The following is a 22,835-nucleotide window of genomic DNA, read 5'->3' as shown; positions in this document are numbered from 1 at the left end:
TTCCGTCTGTATGGGTTTGCCTATTTGCAACATTTTATATAAATGGAATAATCATACAATATTGTAGTCTTTTGTGTCTGCCTTTTTTAACTTAGCATAATGTTTTCAAGGTTCACCCACATTGTACTGTGTAACAGTAATTATTCATTCCTTTTTAGGAAAATAATATTCCATTGTGTGGACAGATTGCATTTTATTTATCTATTCATCAACTGATGGACATTAGGGTTGTTTCCATTTTTTGGCTATTATGAATAATAGCTATGATCATTCTTGTTCAAGTTTTTGTGCAAATATATTTTAAACCCCACTACTTTTTTTTAACAGCTCTCAAGAAAAAAAAAGATCTGTAGATGCTGAAACCATGGGCTCATACCACTTCATCAAAGGTATTTCAACATTTATAACAATAATCAATTTGGGGCCCTGGCCAGTGTGGCTCAGCTGGTTGGGTGTCGTCCATGCACTGAAGGGTTGCCGGTTTGATTCCCGGTCAGGGCACATGCCAGGTTGCAGGCTCCATCCCCAGTGCGGGGGCATGCAGGAGGCAGCTGATCAATGTTTGTTTCTCCCTCACATTGATGTTTCTCTCTCTTTCTCCCTTTCCCTTCCTCTCTCTCTAAAAATCATAAAAACAACTTTAAAAAATCAATTTGGGCCAGGCCGGTGTGGCTCAGTGGTTGAGCGTTGACCCATGCACTAAGAGGTCGCTAGTTCGATTCCCAGTCGGGGCATATGCCCAGGTTGTGGGCCTGGTCCCCAGTGGGGGGCATGCAGGAGGCAGCCAATCAATGTTCTCTCTCATTGATGTTTCCATCTCTCTCTCCCTCTCTCTTCCTCTGTCTCTCTAATAAATCAATAAAAAAAAATCAATTTGGGAATACTCATTTGAATCATATGGCTAGGACTCTTTCTGGGCCAACTTATACCATCATAGGTATACATCCTGTACAAATGGGGGGTTACTCCCCACTGGAAGTTTACTGTCTACCAAGTCTAAAGAAATCAAAGAATCTCTACCTCTCACTTGGGCATTGCAGATTTCTTTTTTTAGTTACTTCTATGTATTCCTCATCTTCTCCACTAAGCTGTCAAGTCTTTGAAGGCAAGAACTAGTCTAGATTTCTCCTGATGTCCTTATAGCATACTCGAACACAGAGCCTTGAACACAGAACACAGAACCACTTGTGGGATGAATCATGCTCTGCCCCACATAGATTGGTGAATCTCTACAACAGCACTGACAAGCAAACACAGCAAGACGTAATGAACACCTCTGGTGAGCAGTAGCCCTCAAGGCAGCCCACTATCCTGTTTCTCTTCCCTTGGAGGGCCACCCCTCAATTACTTGAAAAAAGTTTATGACATCCTTTGGTCCTCCACTTACTTCTTCAGGACAGAAATGCCCTGTTTCTTCAACTTGCCTCAAATGTTACGGTCCCAAGTTCCTCCTGAACCCTGGTCATGGTGTAAGGAGAAGTGTAGCTGTGGGATATATTCCCTTTCTTTTGCATTTAGATAGTTATGTAGGCAACTCACCAGAGGCAGAGATGAAGGGCGGTCTGCCCGGAAACTGTTTTCAAGAGAAGACGGATTGGGACTGTTCCCGACGCTTATATTCTGAAATTATTGAAACAAAATGAAACTCCAGATTAATTACGAAACCACAAGGAACAGAGAAGACAGACAGCAACTGAGGCTCAGCAAAGTCGTACTCACTTCTAAGTGTCCACAAACAGATTTTAGTAGTTTATAAGTTGAGTCTCTGGAGAGGAAGGAGACAAATATGTACTGAAAAACAAAACAGAGTAATTAATAACATATGGCCAGACGAGAAATGAGTCTTCAGAGTTCAAAAATTTATTTGTATATATTTTTTCATTTTAAATGATGCAGACCATTCTCTGGTCTATATTCTCATTCTGCTCACTCACACATTCAGTTTTTTAAAAATATTTTTTTATTGACTTTTTAGAGAAGAAGTGTGTGTGTGGGGGGGGACAGAAATATCAGTGAGAGAGAAACATGGCTCGGCGGCCTCCTGCATGCCCCATACTGGGGATCGAGCCTGAAACCTGGGCATGTGCCCTGACCGGGAATCAAACAGGTGACTTTTCGGTGCATGGGACGATGCTCAATTCACTGAGCCACACCAGCCAGGCTCACATATACAGTTTTTATTCCATTCCTGGACTAAAGAAAATATACTCTTGCCCTGGCCAGTTTGGCTCAGTGCTTAGAGTGTCAGCCTGCGGACCAGAGAGACCCCGGTTCGGTTCCCACTAAGGGCATGTGCCTCGGTTGCAGTTTGTCCTCGGCCATGGTTGGGGTCATGTGGGTGGTAACCAGTCAATGTGTCTCTCTCACATCGATGTTTCTCTCTCTCTCTTCCTCCCTCTCTCCCTCCTGCTCTATCTAAAGATAAATGCAAAAATGTTCTCAGGTGAGGATAAAGAAAAAGAAAGAAAGAAAAAAAATATACTCTCCAACAACAGCAACAAAACTCCCAAACCCAATTTAAGTAATAAACAAACAGAGAGAAAAAGGAAGGCTCCCATACCCTGATAAAGGTACCACAAATAAGCACAAGTAGGAAAAGAACTGGACATTAAAAAAAAGATTAGTGATATTCACTGGATCCTTTTTTAAGTCTCTAAGTCTCTCACCCCCCCCCCTTTTTTTTTTGAAGGTATTTAGCAATTCCTGAAGGTCTGCTTTCTCTGCCCTGACCTAGCTTTCCAATGAAAATTTCCCAGGGGCTCAGATGGGCTCGTTCCTTTTCAAACCACTTCGAGATCCTGCCTTGTACAAATATGGAGATTTCTGTAGTCGATGCTTATAAGTGAGTTATGGGAAAGTAGTAAAATCAGAAGTAGACGAGTAATTTGGAGACCAATGACAAAAGGAAAAATGATTTTACCCTTAATAGTACATTGAGAAAACCTTAAAACTGACCCTTTCTCCATCTATCTGAGCCATGGAATCTTCCCAGGCTTGCTTTCCCAAGTTAGTGATTACCTCTCTCATTCACCCATGGAAGAATTTGGTACAGTTTCCAATACAATAAAGTACTGTATCCCAAAGTGGTTAACATTATGGGTTCTGGCATTAGACAGGATACAGTTGCAAATTTTGGCTCTGACACTAAGTAGGCAACACTGGGAGACTGCTTACTTAAGGCCTCTTAGCCTCCGTCTCTTAACAACACCTGCCCCTTGCAGGGGTGGGGACCGCCCGACGGGCCGAGTACCATCTAACATCACCACCTCACCAAAGAGAAGCAGTGCAGCCATCATGTTGGGGGTGAGTTAATTCAGTGTTTGACCAAATACAGCAGGCTAATTTTTAAGTTGATAATTCTGTATGGCCCGCAAATGATGTTATGAATAGTTATAAATATCCAAATGGCCCTTGGCAGAAAAAAGGTCCCCCACCCCTGCCTTAGAGGGTGGAAGTGTGGAATAAATGTGAAAACATAAGGAAAGTATTTAGCATATGCCTGGCGAGAAATTCCTGATGTTTATTCGCCATTAGCGTATCTAAAAAAATTTTCAAAAACAGATATTAACATATTTCCTAGCTCATCTGCATAACCTCTTTTATCTTCATCTGTCCAGTATGGTAAAAAAATGACATGTGCCTTTTATGCTTCCATAGAAATCGGCAAAATATCAGAAAATAATTTCAAGTGAAATATGGGTAACCAAAATATTCCACTCCCTCTCTCTTCCCCAGCTAAAAGAACACCTCTCAGTACAGATATGTCTGGTCGCACGTGTCTGTGGTAGCCCGACAGTCGACACCAGCTGGAGAATTCCCACAGGAAGTGGGATAGTTAAGGCAACCTGGAGGCAAAGCGGCCGGGAACTGGCCCGAAGCTGCAGGTGCGTGGCAAGCGCATGTTTTATGCATTTGGGATGCCTTTGGAGAGGTCCCACTGAGGCTATGGGGCGGCTGGCCACGCCTCCCTCCGGGACTCCTTGGTGTCACCTGCCTCAGACTGCCAAGAAGGTGGTGATGGTTGTTGTTTTAAATCGCAGGAAAGAAATGGAACATCAGGTTAGCCTGACCTAACAGATATTAGGGAAAGGGGTTGGGAAAGAATTATATTTTTTCTGACCTTGGTCGAGCAAATATAATTAAGTCAGCAGGAAATTAAAAGTTGTCAACAATTGTATTAGAAGAGTTGTCCTGTGAGGGGAAAAACACTACCTGAATGTCCGAAGGCTAGGAATTTACAACTTAGTCTTACGTATATTTCCTGATTCCCTGTGGGAGATAATGACATTTGTGGTCCAAGGTCTTGGTCCTGGCAGGAGGCCCCAGGGCAGTTGAGATCGGAGCAGGACGGACAAGGTGCCCGTGCTCTGTTGGTACTCACCCTGTCTGTGACTGTCGCTATAATCAGGGCATTTGGCACCAGCAGGGCAGTTTTGGTTTTCTTTATTAGGGTTACAGAGAAGGCCGGAATAGAGATCTGAAACAGAATCACCGAGTTAACATACTGGCTGACTTCACGGAACACTTCAAATCTTCCTGTTCAAGGAAAAAAGTAAACAAACCGATAACAAAGAAACCAAAACCAGCAGGCTCTCCGGGATCCATGAAAAAATGCCCTTCTTAGCCCTGGCCAGTTGGGCTCAGCAGTCAGAACGTCAGCTCATGGACCAGAGTTGCAGGTTCGATTCTGGTCAAGGGCATGTGCCTCGGTTGAGGTTCGATCCCCGTCCCAATCCCTGGAGTCGTGCGGGAGGCAACCAATCGATGTGTCTCTCTCACTCTCTCTCTCCCCCTCTCCCACTCTATCTGAAGATAAATGGAAAAATATCCTTGGGTGAGGATTAAAAAAAAGCTTCTTACTCATAATCACAAATCAGAATGCTTGAAAACTCACTGAGGTCACGCACACCCAAGACGGTGTTTCTTACTCCTTACTCTGGTGGCCTGAACGTGACAGCCCAGCTCACAGGGAAGGAATGTCAATGGGATGCAATTATCTTTTCCCTTCTTATGCCGCCCCCATCCCAAGGTCCTTGTGGTAAAAGGCGGCGCCTTGGGAAACCACCAGTTCCTTCAGGCGAGTCTCCTTAGTGGCTCAGTGTGTCATGGCCTCTGCTCCCCCACATCGGTATTTAATGGGAATGGAAAGGTGTCAGGCAGCATCCACTGGGGACTGGGGCCCTATGACTCCCTCAGACTCAGTCTTCAATGCTGCAGTTCCTGCTCCTTTGTGCTGGGGATGGTACAGAGTGAACTCTAATAAGTAGCTTATGGAGAGGCCCGTTCTTCTAGACATCTTTGATAGTTAACTGATACGAACACACAACAAAATCAGTATCTCTTACAATGGTTTTAGGTTTGCTGTGCATCTTTGAAATGGATTATGGACCCCTTTTTATATGAACGTTGGGAGTTCTCGGGGACACCTGCCTGGGCGGGTCCAGGGCAGGGAGAGGTGTGTCATCCAGAGGCACCCAGAACCCCTGCTGTTTGGAAGCACCATAAAAGAGGCTCTAAGTAAGGGCATAATAATGGCACAAATATTTACAAGTATTGCTACATTTAAAACAATTCATATTCACAAATATAATAAGGTACAGGGTTAGCTTTCTTTCCAAAAAATTATACAAACCCTGGTGTCTTTTCCAAAGACCTTGGAATGAAAACAAATCCAGTTTTCTGATACAAACAGCTTCCCTTGGTACAAAAGTTCTTTCTGTAGAGCACAGGTAAAACCTGAGAAAACACACACAGGTATTATATTCTTTAGAATTTACATGTACAATGAGAATTCTGTATAGATGCTGGTGACTCAGGCATGGGCAGAGACAATACACTCACATACTCAAAAGGTTTATCAGCTTCTTTCAATCATCTTTAGTGCAATAAAAGTATGGAGATGAGAGTTATTTTTTCATTCAAAGTCTTACAAATTTTAGTCTGAAAATCAAAATGGAGGGGCAAATCTATCTCTATCTCTACAAATGAGGTTCAAGAGGGTGTTTCAAACATCTCCTCTAGGTGGGAAGGTGTGTCACCTTTGTGCTAATGTAAACACTCTGGCTCCTCCTTCCCCAGGACTGTCACCAATGACTCCTTTTGAAATAGATGGTCTAACCGCAGGAAGAGCGCATGACCCACACCTTCCTGTTTGGAGCTTGTGGCTGGAACCCAGCGTCTTGCCTTACTTAACACTGTATACGGAGAGGCTAGAATGGAACACTGGGCCCTGATGAGCCACAACAGACACAGGTGCTTGACTGGCCTCCTGAGCAAGGTGCTCAGATGTGATCACTGCACCCTGCACAGTGCAGGTATCAATGCATGTCTGTCCACCTGCATCTGTGTTTCTTTTTAGCCTTCTTTTAGTGGCCTCTCTTGCTCCAGTCTTGTTATCCCAAATCTCAGGACAATCCAAACACAATGCATGTCAGCAGTCAATATGAAGGGGAGGACATCATTCTGGAATCATACTGGATCAGTTCCATATCATGTAGAGAGGTCCCACTGCCCATCTGACTTTCTTGTGTCTGAAGGTACTTGGTGAGAGCCGACTGGACGAAGCTGACATTGTTGGGGCATCATGATTTTCAGAAACCGATCATCCTGGGTGATTCAGTCCCCAACCCTCTTTCTCCCCTCAAAACCAATTAGCATCTTTGCAAATATGTAGCTTAGAAAGTCAAACAGGTCAGAACTTACTTTGCCGCAACGGTTCTTCAGTTGGGACATCAAGAAACAGCTTGTGAAAGTGCATGTTCGCCTTGCACTGCAGAGCGGACAAGAGAGAGATGGCCCCGCTCTCAGTTAGATGGCAGGATACACCTCCCTTCCCTTTTTGTAGCATCACCCTGCGTTCCATCTCTCTGATCTTAGCCTCCAACACGACCCCTCAGTGCAAAACAGTGGAAGACAGGGCACCAAGTTTCCAGTTCCAACCAGACTAGTGAGTGACCTGCTGGCTGCACAGACAGCGATCATCCGATGCAGCTGGGGGTCAGCCTTCTGCCCAGGAGCTAAAGATGTCCCACCCAAGAAAAGAGGAGGCATTCTAAGGAACCTCACTAGGGAAGGGAGGTGATCCCAGGGCACTAAAGATACTAGTGACTGCTCTCATAAGAGGATGGTGGTTAAAATCTTTCTAGTCACATCAACCTGAGTTTAAGTCTTGGCTACACCTCTTCTGTGGCATGTGACTGTGGTCTAGCCACTTAGCCTCTTTTGGCCTCAGTCTCCTCTTCTGCATCAGAGGACCAAAACAGTACTTGCACCCGGCCAGTGTGACTCCGTGGTTGAGCATTGACCCATGCACCAAGAGGTTGCTGGTTTGATTCCCGGTCAGGGCACGTGCCCAGGTTGTGGGCCCGATCCCCAGTGGAGGGCATGCAGGAGATGGCCAGTCGATGTTCTCTCTCATCGATTTTTCTGTCTCTCTCCCTCTCTCCCTTCCTCTCTCTAAAAATAAATAAAGTTATTAAAAAAAAACCCACAAAAATAGTACTTGCCTCAGTGGGGTGCCATTAAGCTCAAATGGGACAAGACAGCTAAAGGACCTACTGCCTGGTATTGTCACCAATACTATTATTGTTGTGAAGGCATTTCCTTAGCCAGTGTCAGGGGGAGATGACTGTCAAGACAAGTAGGATTTATTTCTCTCGAGGGAGGCAAAAGGCCCAAGAGTCTGGAATGCTGAAAATCATGTCATTTTCAAGGCATCTATTCCCACCACTGTGACCACAGCGTACAGACTGCACTGGGCATTGTGCAGAATGCGCTCACATGCCACCCCCGCCATAACCGGGAACTGCCGTCCACATCACACGGGTCAGGACACTGTGCCTCAAAGGTACTGAGTTAACGGGAACCACAGCTACTCAAGGTAGAGCTGGGTCCTCCTTCTATAGGACCACTCTGCCTGATCAGTGCTTTTGATAAAAAAGTCTTAGGAGAAAAATAGAGAGAGATACTACACTTAGGTCCTTGATGTTTTATTATCTAAACTAGGTGTGGTCTCAACGGCAAAAACGGCCCTAGTGTTGCTGTAAAGAAGAGCTCCCAACAGGCCTTGCAGATGACAGATGGTCCCCCAAGAGTTAGCTGCTTGACAGATCAACACCTCGTGTAAAGTAGGGCTACCTCACGGTGCCTCCTAGGGAGCCACCTGCACCCAGGGCAGTGCCTTGATTAAAGCGAGGTGTCGAAGGCTTTTACTGACACTGTATTTTCAGTGGCTACAGTCAAACTGGTTGCCCACTGGACTTACAGACATCCTGGGCCACTGACTCTTCAAACATGTCATTGTGATAAGGGTTTAAAAAAAAAAAGGTAGTGGGACTAACTGAAATGAAAAACAAAAGGACAAATACATGTAGTACCTGGCTCTTGACCGGATGTTAAAGAGAGGGAGACAGACAACCTTTCTAAAGGTCATTCTCTGCTGGGGTCATGGTAGACGGCTGAAAATTGATTCTATATTAATAATTTTTTTTTTTTTGTGGTATGTGCCCCTAGCAAGAACCGAACCCTGGACTTCTCTGGTCCGCAGGTAGACGCTGAACCGCTGAGCCAAACTGGCCAGGGCAATAATGTATTTTTTTATATTACTATTTAGTTACATTTTTTGGGTGTGCCAACAATGTTCTGTAATAGTTCTTAGGAGATACATATCCCACTACTTAGGGGTAATGTATCAAAAACACCCCCTGTTGGCCCAGTAAGTGCGTCACACGGAACCGGGCTTCAATTCCTATCTAGGTATTGAAGAGCAGAAGCAAAATTACGTCTGGAGGAGAATCATGACACTGGTCACAGGTTTTCCTCCTGTGTGCAGCTGGGTGGCCTTCTGTTCACACAGGTGCCTTATCAGACTCTTTCGTTTTAGTGCAAGGATGTCACACCTCTCCTGGTCCTGGCCAGTTACCAGACAAGCACATGACTCAGTGCTGGTCCCTGCTGGGGCGATGCCCGTGGGCACCTGTCAGAGTTAGAGGCACAGTGTGGAGCTCACTACCCACTCAGTATGTGTTGAAAGATCAATTGTGAAATATGATATTGATGGAAAATCAAAGGAAGGATCTGCAGCCCGTCCTTTTCCCAGATTCTCTAAAATCTACACCTGTCAGTCCTGACCAGCAGACGGCTGCCCACTTGGGTTCTTTTTCCCACTGGCTTTATGCTTCTGTCACCCACTGAGACCACACACACCCCATTCCCTGATTACCTGGCTGGAAGACGAAGACTTTTTCCTTTCAGTCTTAGCGTCATTTTTGCTTTCTGATTTACAGTCGTTCTTATCGCTTGCTACAGAGGCACCATCACAACTGGATTTTGACCTGAGGAAAGAAAATCCAGTGAGTCAATAGAATGAGTTTTTTAGAAGAAAAAATTTTAATATGTTTTTATTAATTTTTTTATAGAGAGAGGAAGGGAGAAAGAAATAAAAACACCAGCTGTCTCCTGCACACACCCCACTGGGGATCGAGCGGGCAACCCAGACATGTGCTCTGACCGGGAATCAACTAGGAACTCTCAGTCCATGGGACAGTGCTCAATCCATTGAGCCACACCTGCTAGGCTAGAATGAGCTTTTTATGCTACTCATTAATTTTATTGTAATACATCTTGATTACTATACCATCTCACAAGAAAACCTGCTGTTTTCTTTTCCCTTCTAGATGTCAGTAAGCACTCAGGTGCCCTTGAGGGCTTTACACAGAGTTGTAGGACTAGGATGATGTAGCAGGCTGGGATCTCAAACTGAAGAAAAGGTCATTTGTAGAAGAGAAAAATAACAATCTAGTTGTGAAAATAATTATATCATCTCAAAAGTATTTTAATCAGCATAAAGAGTATAGGAGGCAAATTATTAAACAAAATTGCAGCTATGGTGCAATCAACACTTTTTATTTCAGAAATCTATTCATATCGAACAAGTGTCAGTTAAGTGGGGCATTGTGTTCAAGGCCTTGGGACACACAAGACAGTCTTCACCCTTAAAGAACCTGTGTACAAATCAAACATCTTTTTAAGTCCTCATCACAAGAGAAAAATTTTGTAACAATGTGTGGGGACAGATGTAAGTCAACTAGACTTATGGCAGTGAGCATTTCGCAAGGAATACAAATACTGGGTCATGTGGTATACCTGAAACTAATATAATGTCATGTGGCAATTATACCTCAATAAAAATACATTAAAACTAAAATAAAACTTCTTTGAAAGGCAGTATATGATTTAGCACCAAAACAAAACATATCATAGGCATTAGGAGGAGGTATAGAGACAATCGGTCTGTCAGGAGGAAAGAGAGGAGGCCAACAGAGCAATGTGGGTTTCATACGTGGGGCCTCATAGGATGAGCAGGATTTGGGAGAAGAGAGACGAAACATCTCACAGTGGGAAAACGGTCAAGTGAAATTAGGATAGAAAAAGAACATGCTTGGAAGTCAACCCCAGGATTCCCTTTGAAGTGGTTCTAGCCAAGGCCCTTCACTGAGCAGACTCGTGACTCAGCACATAGCCTCAGCCTGACTCGGCACTGTCATTTCCAAGTGGGACGCAGGTGTGATTTTTAGGGCTGTGTGTGCATAGTTATACAGATGAGTTTCAAATGTCAGATATCTTTGACTAAGGAAAAAAAATAAGTTTTATGATATGACTATGCAGATTTCTTTTGTTTATTGGGGAAAATGACACATGCCAGCCATGATTTCACAATACGATTCCTTAGAATGAGGCACCGTTAAAAAATTTTGGTGCAAAGCTGACTTTAAGGAGAATCTTAAGCTATTTATGGGTGTGACAGAGGGACATTAGGCTCTGTTTTTCTCAGCTGTGAAAAGACATGCTACATAATGTCCCAGGCCCCTGCCAGACTCCATTTGAATCTGTGATGTTCAAACCACATACCGCTCAGCAATTCAAGGGACATTGACTGGATTCAGGAACTGGCCACTGAACCTACTCACAGACAGGAATTTCTTTAGAATTCTAGGGATTACTTTAAAATCATTTTTTCAAATATTAAATTTCCTATTATTTATATTACCTACTAATTTGAATTTATCAACTCTACTGATTCAAATGAACAAATATCAATGGACTTGTCAACGCAACAATCAGACTTTTGAAGAACAATGGACAGGAAGTAAATGTGACAAGTAGGGCCCTATACCCTTGACAACTTCAAGAGGAACAACACAAAGGACCTACGGTCTCTGTGGTGGTGGTGGTGGGGGTGCACATTTAAATAGTATTGATTCCTTCTGGTCTTCTCCACCTTGTTATTCTCACTTCTCACAAGTGCCTATGAGCAGGACTAGTGCACAATGAAAATGCAGGGCCCCTTGTTCAAAACCTAAGAATTTCCCTGCAGCGAGAGCAGAGCCTTAAACCAAGTGCTGAGGTCTTTGCAAGTGCATAGATCACACGCCCTGTGAAGTTTAACAAGCATGCCCTGATGATGAGGGTATTGATCTCATTCAGAGCCTGGGGAAGTTGGAGTAAAATCAACAGTGTTTTAAAAGTGCACGCTGTAGCCAGCCAACAGCGGTGAAAGACACATGCTCAGCGCCTCTGGGGAGGGACCGTCTGGGGATGACACAGGATGCCCGGGCAGGAAGCAGCCACAGAGAACATGGTCGAAGTGAGAGATCGGCTCAGGCATGCAGCACAGATGGAGAGGGTACGGGAGTGACAGAAACATCGTGGGGGGAGAGTGCAGACTTACACTTGGTCCTGCAGGAAGTACAGATGTGGAGAGAAGGTATGGGCTGGGTAGCCAGGAGGGAAGGGAAAGCAGGAGTTATTTAATCATCCTCTAGCAGAGGCCAAAAGACGCAGAGGCGGCAGTTCTGACAGCTCTAACGACCGGGAGGAGAGCGAGCACTCCTCACCTCCTACAGATCAATGGCCACACTGCTCCTACGTGAACATTGGTTTAAACACCCTCTTCGAAGGGCTCAAAAGCCACTCTTCAGTTCCTACTTCTTCCTTCCGTGTGAAGGAAAGCACATGATGTCTCTGAGGGTGATGGAGACATAGCTCCACATCTCAAAACTGTCTGTCCCCCCACAGCCCCACAACCACACTGTGGTCCCAGCACCAGCCCCACAAAATGCCCCCCACGCGTACCCTGCCTGGGGGTCCCAGGCGGGGCTCCCCTGCGCTTTTCCATGGCTGCCAGGGAAGCGAGACAGCAGGTGTGCACACCCAGAGGCTAGGCAGACACTCCAACCTGGGCGGGCCTCACAAGCAACCTGGCCAGCTCTCCCAGGTGCTTTGTAAACCTAGTCCGGAAAGAGGGCCACCCTGGCTTATCAGTGAGCAGAGTCAGTACATCAAATAAAAGGGCAGACGTTCCGCAGAAGGCTGGGGTGGGAAGGAGAAAAAGGTGCTTCTAGGAAGAGATGAGCAAGGAAGGCAAGCGCCCGTGCCGAGAATTCAAGAAAAACACCCCACTGCTTTCTCAGGAGTGTTATTTGTCTATAGACAATCCTCACTCACTCTTTTAACAACCACCATAAAGTTAGAAACACCAGCTCCTCCCAGCAACCCCTCCTCCCCAAAAGGGCAAGAACAGTCAGTGCGAGGACTCACCGCAGGCAGATGACTCTCTTCTGGTCTGGGGACTCGGCCTCGCTGGACGGGGTGGGAGACTGGGCTGTTGGTGACCTGCAGACCTTCTTTTTCTCCTCCACACCATTCTCAGCCTCTGAGCTGGAGAAGAGAGAAAAACGCTTCACCTTAAACATCCAGAGCAGGGGGTGGATGGAAAAAAAAACGGTGAAGTCACCTGGCTTTTTGCAGAGTGGAGTGATCTTCAACCCCCACCACTGGCTGAGGTCAACTTGGGCAGCTGCGCCCTTTCCGAATCTCCATTCTAAGCCCTCTCAGCTGGCTTCAGCGGGTAAACATCTGACTTTGTGGGGACTTGCTGCCTCCCAGCTCTGTTCCCGTGGGCCCTGCTCTGCCCGCTCGCCGCTGGAGTGGCAGAGCACCTGGAGGCTGGGAGGGCCCCTGCGCTGGCTCACCGCCTTCAGCCAGGTGTGAGCCTTCCTGCTGGGCAGCCCCACTGCTTTTGTTTGTACTTCTCCGGTCACTTAATCACCTTTTGTTGTGGTTGTACAGGTCCCCGCTTTGGGTTGTTATTTAAAGCAGGCGCCTCTTTAGGCAAGTTCCAGTCTCATCTGTCTGCAAACCGCCCAGGCCCGTCGGATTACCCCCACGGTATGGATGTGGAATCCGAGACTCTCAGTCAAGATTTTACCCACGCAACCGGAACTAGCATCCGTCTGAGTTGATTCAAATTCGGGTCTGTCCATCTGATAGGCCTTTGTGTGCATGTGTGTTCTCTGTCTCTCCCCATGCACACTCCCTCCCCCCACGCTCTCAACCACCCATCTATCCATCTAGCCCCCTTATTAGCTCTTCAGTGCAAAAGCTCCAGGGTAGGGTGGGAAGCTTACTGATTTTTATACTGAATACGGGATCTAGGATAGAGGTGGTACATAGTCATGATCAACAGGCTTCTGGAAGACCCGTGTTGACCTTGGTAAAGAGGGAAAGGAAGGTCAGTCAAGAGGGTCTGCATGCTGAATCACTGTGGGTGGAGGTCAACCAGTGTGGTAGACTCGGGAGTGTCCCTTCAAACTCAGGAACAGAAGAAACCATTTCCACTGTGGGAAGGAGAGGAAGGCACAAGGGAAGGAAGAAGACGTGTTCCATATAGGGATCAGAACTTCCTTGGTGTCAGCCTGCACTGCAAAGAACTCAACATATTTCTAAGAACGTGAGAGCCCCATGGCGACTAAGCATAAGGGAAGACGCGTTTATTTGGCATTGCCATGACAGTTCAGCTCATTTGAATCCTAATTTAGCATCCCTTTTGCTAACTTCACCTGCAATTGAACACACAGGTAGGAAATGTTATTGGTTAGTTTCAGCTTGGTGGTTGCTGACTTACCACTTTTTACAGCATATGAACATTCCATTGTGGTGTCAAAGTCAAGACCAAGTATCTCTGACAACGTATCCATTATAATCCCCATGCACAGCTGATGCTCTCATGTTGGAGTCAGCATTTCTCTTTTCCTATATTTCTCTTTTCCCAAGTAGATTAAGTGTTTGAGGACAAAGGTCCAACCCTCGACTCTTCAGTTCTTTTCAAAGTACTCAGATCACTTACGTACAATAAAAGGGGTCTATCCGTAACCGAAGTGCTTTATGTGACAAAAGGTACATGGAAAGCCTTGAAATAGTAATAGGACAACACTGCTTTGGTTTTTTTAAAAAAAGATGATTTTGTTAAACTTTAGCATCAAGTTTAGTTTATGGACTCCAATAATTTTAGAACTGTTAAGGGCACTTCCATCATACCTCTGCCCACCCCCCTCCCCCGCACACATAGCACTCCTGTTCTTCAAAAGCTCTGGGCAGAAATCCAGAGGCCCTCCTGAAGCAGGGAGACTGAGTGTGTGTGGAATTCCAGTAATCCACCTCAGCATCCATTCAAACACTCCCTGCATTTCGGGCAGGGTCGGATGAAGACTCGGAAGCAGAGCCACCGCTGTCCCATACAGCACCTTTGTGTGTGTAGAAAGAGCCACCCTCACACATAAAGAAGTGCCTCTCTGTTTGGATGTAGTGCCCCTGATACACAGCCTGGCAGAGACAGGGTGCCCCTTGCTCCAGGCAGAAACAGCCCAGCTCCAAGGTGAAGGGAGCAAAGCTCGGCTGGATTTCCGCCTCTCCCTGCGCTTGCTGCTTAGGGCAGGGCTCGGAGTGCTTCACCACGCGGTGGTCCTGGTTCAGCCCCCACCCCCAGCACTGAAAAGATACAGTGCTCACCTCTGTATCAACCCACCAAAGCAATGCCTCTTTTTTTTTTTTTTAATGTTTTTATTGATTTTTTTAGAGAGAGAGAGAGAGAGGAAGGGAAAGGGAGAGAGAGAAACATTGATGAGAATCAGCTGCCTCCTGCACGCCCCCATCTGGGGATTAAGCCTGCAACCCAGGCATGTGTCCTGACCGGGAATCAAACAGGAGACCCCATGGTGCACGGTTCACGCCACCACTGCGCCACACCGGCTGGGCTGAAGGCATGCCTCTTCAGGACAGAACACGCTGGTCTGCTCCGGTGAAACAGCTTCTTTCTAGATAGTCTCCACCCACTTTCCCTTACACTGGCGCTTGGCCTCCAGCGCTGGTTCTGTCCTTGAGGGGCACGGGTGGAGGGAGGGGCCAGCCCCGCAGCCTTCCGCCCCGCAGTCTTGGCTCTGCTGCTGCCGGCTTTGCGCACCAGGACCCTAATTAATCAACGCCTTGTTCTGTTCATGTTTTTCTCCCAAATGGCTTACTGAAGCCAACTGCTAGACGACATTCCTTAAAAGCAGGGATTCTGTTTTTCTCTCCCCCCACACTGCATTTGGCTCAGCATGTCGCTCACAGTGGTCATTTATGTGTGTTGACCAATGTGGGATTAGTTCCGTAGTGTCTCAAAGAGTTAAGTGAAGTTCATCTACGGACCAACTCACTTTTAGGTTTTTGTTGACTTAACGATGCTGCCGAAACTCAAGCAGGTTAATTCCCCCCACAGGAGAGATTATTCCGCGAGCAAGCGCCCTACACTGGAGGTCTCCGCAGCAGACTGAGACCGCGCAGCAGGGACAGCAGAGCCTGGTTTGCAGCAGAGCGTGGGAGGGCGATGGAATGCCTCCTCGAGAAACCGACAGCGAGCCGAAATAACAGGTCTAGTTCAAATCATGAAAATAAAGAAACCAGTTTTTGTTTTTTTAAACAAGGCCCTTTCAGGGACACTAAAGAGTCAACAAAACTAAAATTAAAAACAAAACAAACCCTCCAAACAGCACTCTTCTTTCAACACACGTGTATGGAGGAGTCCCTGCTTCGGCGGAGCTCAGAGCTGGGCAGGCGAGAGCTTGGTGAGGGGTAAGTCTAAGTAGCCCCAGAAGCAGCGGAAGAGGCTGGGAACACAGGATCCCCCTTTCCCTGGCCACGGCAGGTGGTTTCTTCTCTCATCTCCAACCCAATGTAAGCGCCCATTATGGGCCCCCAAAGCTTTTCAGTAGGAATTTCGGAGCAATGAGACGGATAGTTATGCTTGTACCAACCAAACCTGACGTCTCCTATTAGGGGATGGCATTTTACCAACGAGGAAGTCTTGTTTCACTAAGACACTGTCCACAGTTACACAATCTATAAATACCAACAGGTCAGACAACCCCTATCAACAGTTCAATATCTGTCAATTGCCAGACCTCATCACTCTGATGACAACTTGATTGGGATTTCACCACTGTTCAGAATTAGATTCTTCCATGGGGGCCACTACCATTCCTCCCAGAGAGAGACTGTGTGTTTAAGGTAAACTCAGCACTCTGTCCTCCTGACACAGCGTCTCCCGGCGGCCCGGCCCGCCTGCTGACGATGTGTTGTACTCAGGCATCCTCACACACAAGTCTAATAAGTAGCTACTGGCCACAGTGATGATTCAGCTGCATCTCAGGTTCAGGAAAACAGACGCCTCACTGTGGTTCGGCCCAGGAAGCTGTGCTCCTTTCCAGTGACTGCGGCAAGCACTTTGTATGAGTCTAGCTTCGAGGTAAATGAGTCTAGGCTAAGGCATAAAAAAAGTCACGAAACTCCCTCATGATAGTATGGGGGGTGGTAGTTTTACACCCATTATCATTTTTAAATTTTATTCACTTATTTTTAAAGTCATTTTATTTTATTATTATTATTATTTTTGTTACTCCTCACCTGAGGATATTTTTTCATTGATTTTTAGATAGAGAGGATGGGAGGGGAAGAGGGAGAAAGAGAAACCAATGTGAGAGAGGCACTGGTTGCCTCCCGCACGACCCTGACTGGGGCCAGGGGATCGAACCTGCAACCGACATATGTGCCCTTGACTGGGAATCAAACTATCGATCCTTTCTGTACACAAGCCGATGCTCTAACTGCTGAGCCACACCGGCCAGGGCCATTATCATTTTTTTTTTATCTTCACCCGAGGACACTTTTACATTTATCTTCAGACAGAGTGGGAGGGAGAGAGGGGGGAAGAGAGAAAGAGACATCAATGTGAGAGAGACACGACGACTGCCTGCCACCCATACAACCCCAACTGGACCAGGAACAAACTGCAACCGAAGTACATGCCCTTAGCGGGAACTGAACCTACAACTCTCTAGTCTGCGTGCTGATGCTCTAACTGCTGAGCCAAACCAGCCAGGGCTATCGTTTTTAAAAAAAAATCACTGATCACTAGGCCCTGGCCAGTGTGGTTCAGTGGATTGAGTGATGTCCCATGCGCCAAAAGGTCACCAGTTCAATTCTGGTCAGGGCACATGTCCAGGTTGCTGGCTTTATCCCCAGTAGGGGGGGTGTAGCCAATGGATGTTTTTTTGCATTGATCTTTCTTTCTCTCCCTCTCCCTTCCTCTCTCTCTAAAATCAATAAAAACATTTTAAAAAAGAAAAAAAAAACAAAAACAACAAAACTCACACACACAACCCCCCCTCCCAAACAACTCCTGATAACCATTTCCTAAAACCACAGTCTTGACCAGCAAAAGTTTAGAAGTGACTTAAAAGATCGGATATGTTTCACCAGAGGATCTCCAAGCACAAAATCCTCGCAATGGGATTGTTGTGACTTAGGCCAGGTCTGTGACAGTCCTGTGTTGCCAAAACCCTGTATGAAAACTGGGCTGCACCTGGCCTCCCCCAGCCCTGGGGCCGTGCAGACCCTGTGTTGGTGTGCTGCCTGCTTAGTGGCTCTGTGGCTGGCAGGCGACACTTGGGAGGCACAGAGATGGGCTACAGGGGAGAGTGCTGGGGACTGCTGGGCAGCAGCCCTACTACAGAGACATCAATCACATTAACCAAAAAAGGAAGCAGAACGGGGTGCCCGACGTGCAGGGGTTGTGGTTGTGATGGAGACAGGACCTCCCCAAGTCCCTCAGCCTCTCTAACTGCAAAGTCAACGCAGAATCTCCCAGAGGATAGTCTTTCATTTACAATTTTGACATAATATACACTTTACTTCTTTATATGTCTACACATTTATTTCTGAATAGGTACTAGAAGCACAAGTCCACAATTCAAATGTTACAAATGGAAAAACAAATCTCCCTTCTACTTCTGTTCCGTGGGGGCCCTGTTTCTCTCTAGAGGAATTTACTGTTGTTCCAGCTTGTGTGTGTCCTTCCGGGGACAGTCTGTGTGCATGGCTGTGTGTATTATTTTTAACCACAATGATAGCCTGCTATTCTCTACCTGGGTTTTTATTTTTTTAACTTACTGTATCTTGGTGCTTTCCCTATCACCACACAGTTTCCTCATTCTTCTTCTTTTTTTTAAAAAAGGTTGTGATTGAGTTTTTAGAGAGAGAGAGAGAAACGTCGATTGCCCGCCTCCTGCATGCCCCCCACTGGGGATCAAGCCCACAACCTGGGCATGTGCCCTGACTGGGAATCAAACCAGGACCTCTCAATCCATGGGACGACTCCCAATCTACTGAGCCACACCAGCCGGGATTTCCTCACTTTTCTTAATGACTGCATGTAGTTCACTATAATGGGTGAATTACAATCTAACCAGTTCCTTATTGATGGCCATTTAGGTGGATTTCAGTTTTATTACAAATATAAACAACACTGCAACTCATTTCCTTGTATGTTTATTATGTGTGCGAATACTTCCATAGCATGATTTCCTGGAAATGGAACTGTATCAAAATGTACATAATTTTATAAACTAGTCAGAGAAAGACAAATACCCTATGATCTCACTTATATGTGGAATCTAATGAACAAGATAAACTGGTCAACAAAACAGAACCAGAGGCATGGATACATGGAACAGACAGGTCAGAAGGGAGGGTGTATAAGGGGACTGGATAAAGGAAGTGAAGGGATTAGTCAAGGAACATGTATGCATAACCCACAGACACAGACAGCAGTGTGGTGATGGCCAGACGGAAGGCGTGGTGGGGACTGGGTGGAGGTGGGCAAAGGGAAAAATGGGGGATACCTGCAATAATGTCAACAATAAAAGTAAAGTTGAATAAATAAGTACATAATTTAAAATTTTTAGGTATCGCTAAATTGCCCTCAATAGAGGGTTTGTGACCCACGCCCAAGACAGTAAGTTCACAGTCTCACTAACAAGGTGTTAAACTTAAATCCCATTATAGTTTTGACATTTACATTTCTCTTCTTATGAATAAGGTTGAGTGTAGTATTTTCATATGTTTAAGATTTTTTTTCTAATTTTCTGTTTTGTATATCAGCTGTTTGTCTATACATTTTGCCATTTTTTTCTAGTGGGCAGGTTGATTAAAACATGTAGGGAAAACAATTCTTATCATAACTGCCTCACCAATTCTTCGCAATATTCTAGAATTGACTTTTTAAATGAATAATCTTAAAAATTTAGAAAAGTTAAGCAGATATTAGGGGGTCAATATAATGTCAAAACACAATGTTAGGGACAAGTTAACTTTTGTTTTCCTTGACAGGCTTACTGGCAGATAGAAAAAAGAAAGAAAAAAAAAAGGAATGCCAAAAACATTGTCTTCTCTGGTTTCAGCAAAACCTCTAGTAGAGCAGACAGGCCTCCAGGTTCAGGTGCAGAACAGGAGACAGGTGTTTGCCCTCCTCCCTGGGGCCTGCTAACAAGAGCACTTACAAAAGTAATACTCTTGCTGCAGCACTGGACGTTAACCATCAACAGAAGAGTGATTTCCCCAGATCTCTGGGAAACGGAAAGTAGAAAGTAAAGTACAATTCAACTCTTGCAGCAAAGCAGAGGCGCCCATGGCAGAGAAAGTGATCTGCTGGAGTTCCACAAGGGGCTACCATAGAAAAAGAGGGACAGTTGTGATACTTTCAACAATAAAGATATGGGGGAGGGAGGAGAAATGGATGAAAACATCTGATTAAATTAAAGGTGTTCTGGTGGGAAACCTGACTCTCCCACCCACTCTCGCCAGGTCAGGTACTTAGGCCCAGCAGGGACGATATCAGAAAGGTTGTCCACTAGAAACTGAGCAACTCGGGTGCAGAAAACCAGAGTATCTAGTATAGAGGGTGGAGCCCAGAGCAAGGCTCTTCTCATCCTTCCGTTTTGAATGAAGTCATCTCCAGGTGAAGTGCCAACTCCCTACTCGTGTTCTCCAAGGCGGCTCTAGCTCATTCTTTTTCCTCACTCATTTCCCATAGTTCCTCATTCTTACCTGTGAAAGCACAACTAAGCATTGCCAGATATTCGAAGAAAATCTGCAGTCTTACAGAAAAGACCAAGATAAACCAACAAGAAAGTAAATTTCTTTGGAAACTGACTTCAGAGAGCAGAAGAAAGCTCAATACAAGAAAAGCAAAACCCCCAAACCTTCTAATTAGTATCTTCAGAGAAAGAAGGTGGGGCCCATAAATCAGATCAGTGTTGTGGAAAAGGAAACCTTCCTTAACTCCTCAATTCTCTGAGTGCAAATCTTAATAGCCTACGAGGCACTTTGTGACCTGCCCTATCCACTCACCCTGATCTCTGACCCCCTTCTCTGCGCTCCCAGGACAGAACCTGTACACCGGCTCTCCCTCTGCCGGGAATGCGTTCGGTCCGCGCAGCCATGGGCGGGGCTCTCTCCCGCCCCTCCCTTTAGAAATCAAATGCTACCTTCTCAATCAGACCTATAGATTTAACCTAAGGGTTGAAAGATAGCATCAAGATACAGAAATAGAAAAAGAGAAAAAGTGAGGGGGAACAACAGACATGTTTAAGCCAGGCATTTCCATATCAAATGAATGGAAGTTTTAAACAGAAAAAAGGAGCCGGTATTATTAAAAAAAAAAAACAAAACTGAGCCCTAAAAGAGTGAAAGAAAGACAGAGGTTACTAATTTCTTATCTTAAAAAGTGTGGAGTCAAATTGATTTACCAAGAGATTTAGGTTGATGTCTTCTTCAAAGAGACAAATGTATGAAAATAGGAACTAGAAAGAGATGCCTATTGAAAATTGGGAGTGGGAAGAGGGAGGCAGGGAGTTAGTGTGAGTTGACTCTTATTTTCCATCAAAACAGGAAGTTGAGAGATAAGGTTTAAAATTAGAAAGAACAGGATGCATACATTTTTATAGATAATACAGTAAACCACTACACCTCAAATCAGGTACAGTTACAAGAAGCCACTGGGAGGCAGATGGAGAACGGGAAAGGGGACTGAGTCCTTAATAAACCTGAATGTACTACATTATTTTGATAAACATTTATAAAATATATTTATTAATACCCTCAAGGAGAAGATGTAAAATAGAGAGTAGGTCATAAAAACAGATGGATTTACTATCTTCAAATGTTTGAGTTCTTACTAGGTGTAGATAATGCCAGATGCTGGGCTCTCAAGGGACTTAGCCTTTACTGGGTTAGTTTATCACATAAATAAAGCATGATCCAGGTTTTGCCAAGGGATATCTCCCATAAGGTGCCTTGGCAATTCAGAAATCTCTTCTACTTGTAAAGAGCAGAACCAGGGAAGTTGTGTGGAGGAAATAAACAGGAGCTCCTGTGAGGGTGGGTCAATATGTCTTTTCTAATTTAGCAAACAAATATTATAACTGTGCTTCTACTGAAATGTATTTCAGGGGAAACCAGAAATGTAAATTATATTTCTATTGGTCCTATACAACAATAAAAATAAAACAGTTCCTTTGATGGAAAAAATCAAAACCTTCCATTACCACAGTGCAGCCATCGGTGTGACCTCTCTATCCAAAGAAACACTGTATTGGTGCAAAGCTTCTCGCGGAAGGCTTGACATTTGAGCTGGGTACACATAATCTGGACTTGTGGAGATACCAAAGGGCAGGAGAAATACAAGGAAGGGCAGAAGTGAAAACAGGCAGACAAGGAAGAGTGACACGCACAAGGAAATCTAGCACTGGGGTTTTATCTGGAATGCGGGGAGTAGAAAGAAGCAGAAATTAGGTGGTTGTGAAGTTTGATTCCTAAGAAGAGAGGGCTCCTTTCAGACTTCATTTGGTTCACAGTAGGGGTTAATTGAAGACTTTTAAATAGAAGGCAGGAAACAAGGGGATCTGAGGTGCCCACCTTGCCCCACACATACATCATGGGGGCTTGTGAGTTATTTGCTTCTAGAGGATTGAATTCCAACCAGTGTACAAGAATGGCGGGGGCGGGGGGAGGAGGCTGGAGGGTAGATAGGGGGACAAGTTTGAGGGCAAGAAGCAGAGTCTGCATTGGAGAGACAGTCCAGAGATAACACCAGAAGGAATACAGAGAGCAAGCAATGGAGAGGAACATCCAATAACCCCAAGGTTGTCCAGGGGATGGAGAAGTTGGCCTTGCCATGAACAAACAGTTACAGGGAACACGAAAGGAAGTGTAGTCTGGTGGGAGGGACTTTGCGAATGTAGTTTCAGTATAATAGACTTCCATTGTGAGCAGGTGTAAACTGTATCTAAAACCAAAACAGCCCCAAAGTACAACAAAAAGAGTATTGTCAGGTTTTACAGAGGAGGGGGTCTGCTGTTGAGGCCCAGCACGTGGCCGCAGCAAAGAGCAGGACCTAAAGCTCAGCGGCAATGCCAGGGCTGGAAGAATGGCTTGGCACAGGCCCCCCACTGGCGCCAGCACTCCTGTGACCTGGTCTCCCCGAGGTCCCCTCTGTGCTCGTGCACGTGGAACAGTCACTGACCCATGAACAAGCTTGTGGTTCATTCCCACCTTTATATCTTCTCCCAATTCTATTTTCCTAAATCACTGCTTTTCTTTCAAAGCCCAAGGCAACTCTCAAC

At 45.5% G+C, this 22,835-nt stretch overlaps 1 protein-coding gene across 2 annotated transcripts in view; it reads right to left on the bottom strand.

Annotated features, from left to right (window-relative positions):
* The window catches only part of GRAMD2B (GRAM domain containing 2B), a 55,158-nt gene that overhangs the window by 12,117 nt on the left and 20,206 nt on the right, over window positions 1–22,835 (bottom strand). For both annotated transcript variants that reach the window (XM_036280665.1, XM_036280666.1), the window contains exons 2-8: window positions 12,598–12,717; window positions 9,221–9,332; window positions 6,703–6,769; window positions 5,633–5,736; window positions 4,382–4,477; window positions 1,720–1,791; window positions 1,540–1,620 (exon numbers count right to left, since the gene is read on the bottom strand). In XM_036280665.1, the coding sequence (XP_036136558.1) occupies window positions 1,540–1,620; window positions 1,720–1,791; window positions 4,382–4,477; window positions 5,633–5,736; window positions 6,703–6,769; window positions 9,221–9,332; window positions 12,598–12,717 (652 nt within the window). The remainder of the gene's footprint in view (window positions 1–1,539; window positions 1,621–1,719; window positions 1,792–4,381; window positions 4,478–5,632; window positions 5,737–6,702; window positions 6,770–9,220; window positions 9,333–12,597; window positions 12,718–22,835) is intronic.

This window comes from Molossus molossus, unplaced genomic scaffold (assembly GCF_014108415.1).
Source record: "Molossus molossus isolate mMolMol1 unplaced genomic scaffold, mMolMol1.p scaffold_m16_p_3, whole genome shotgun sequence".
NCBI lineage: Eukaryota > Metazoa > Chordata > Mammalia > Chiroptera > Molossidae > Molossus > Molossus molossus.
Note: the sequence above shows the minus strand (reverse complement) of the source record. Positions and strands in the feature narration are given on the sequence as shown.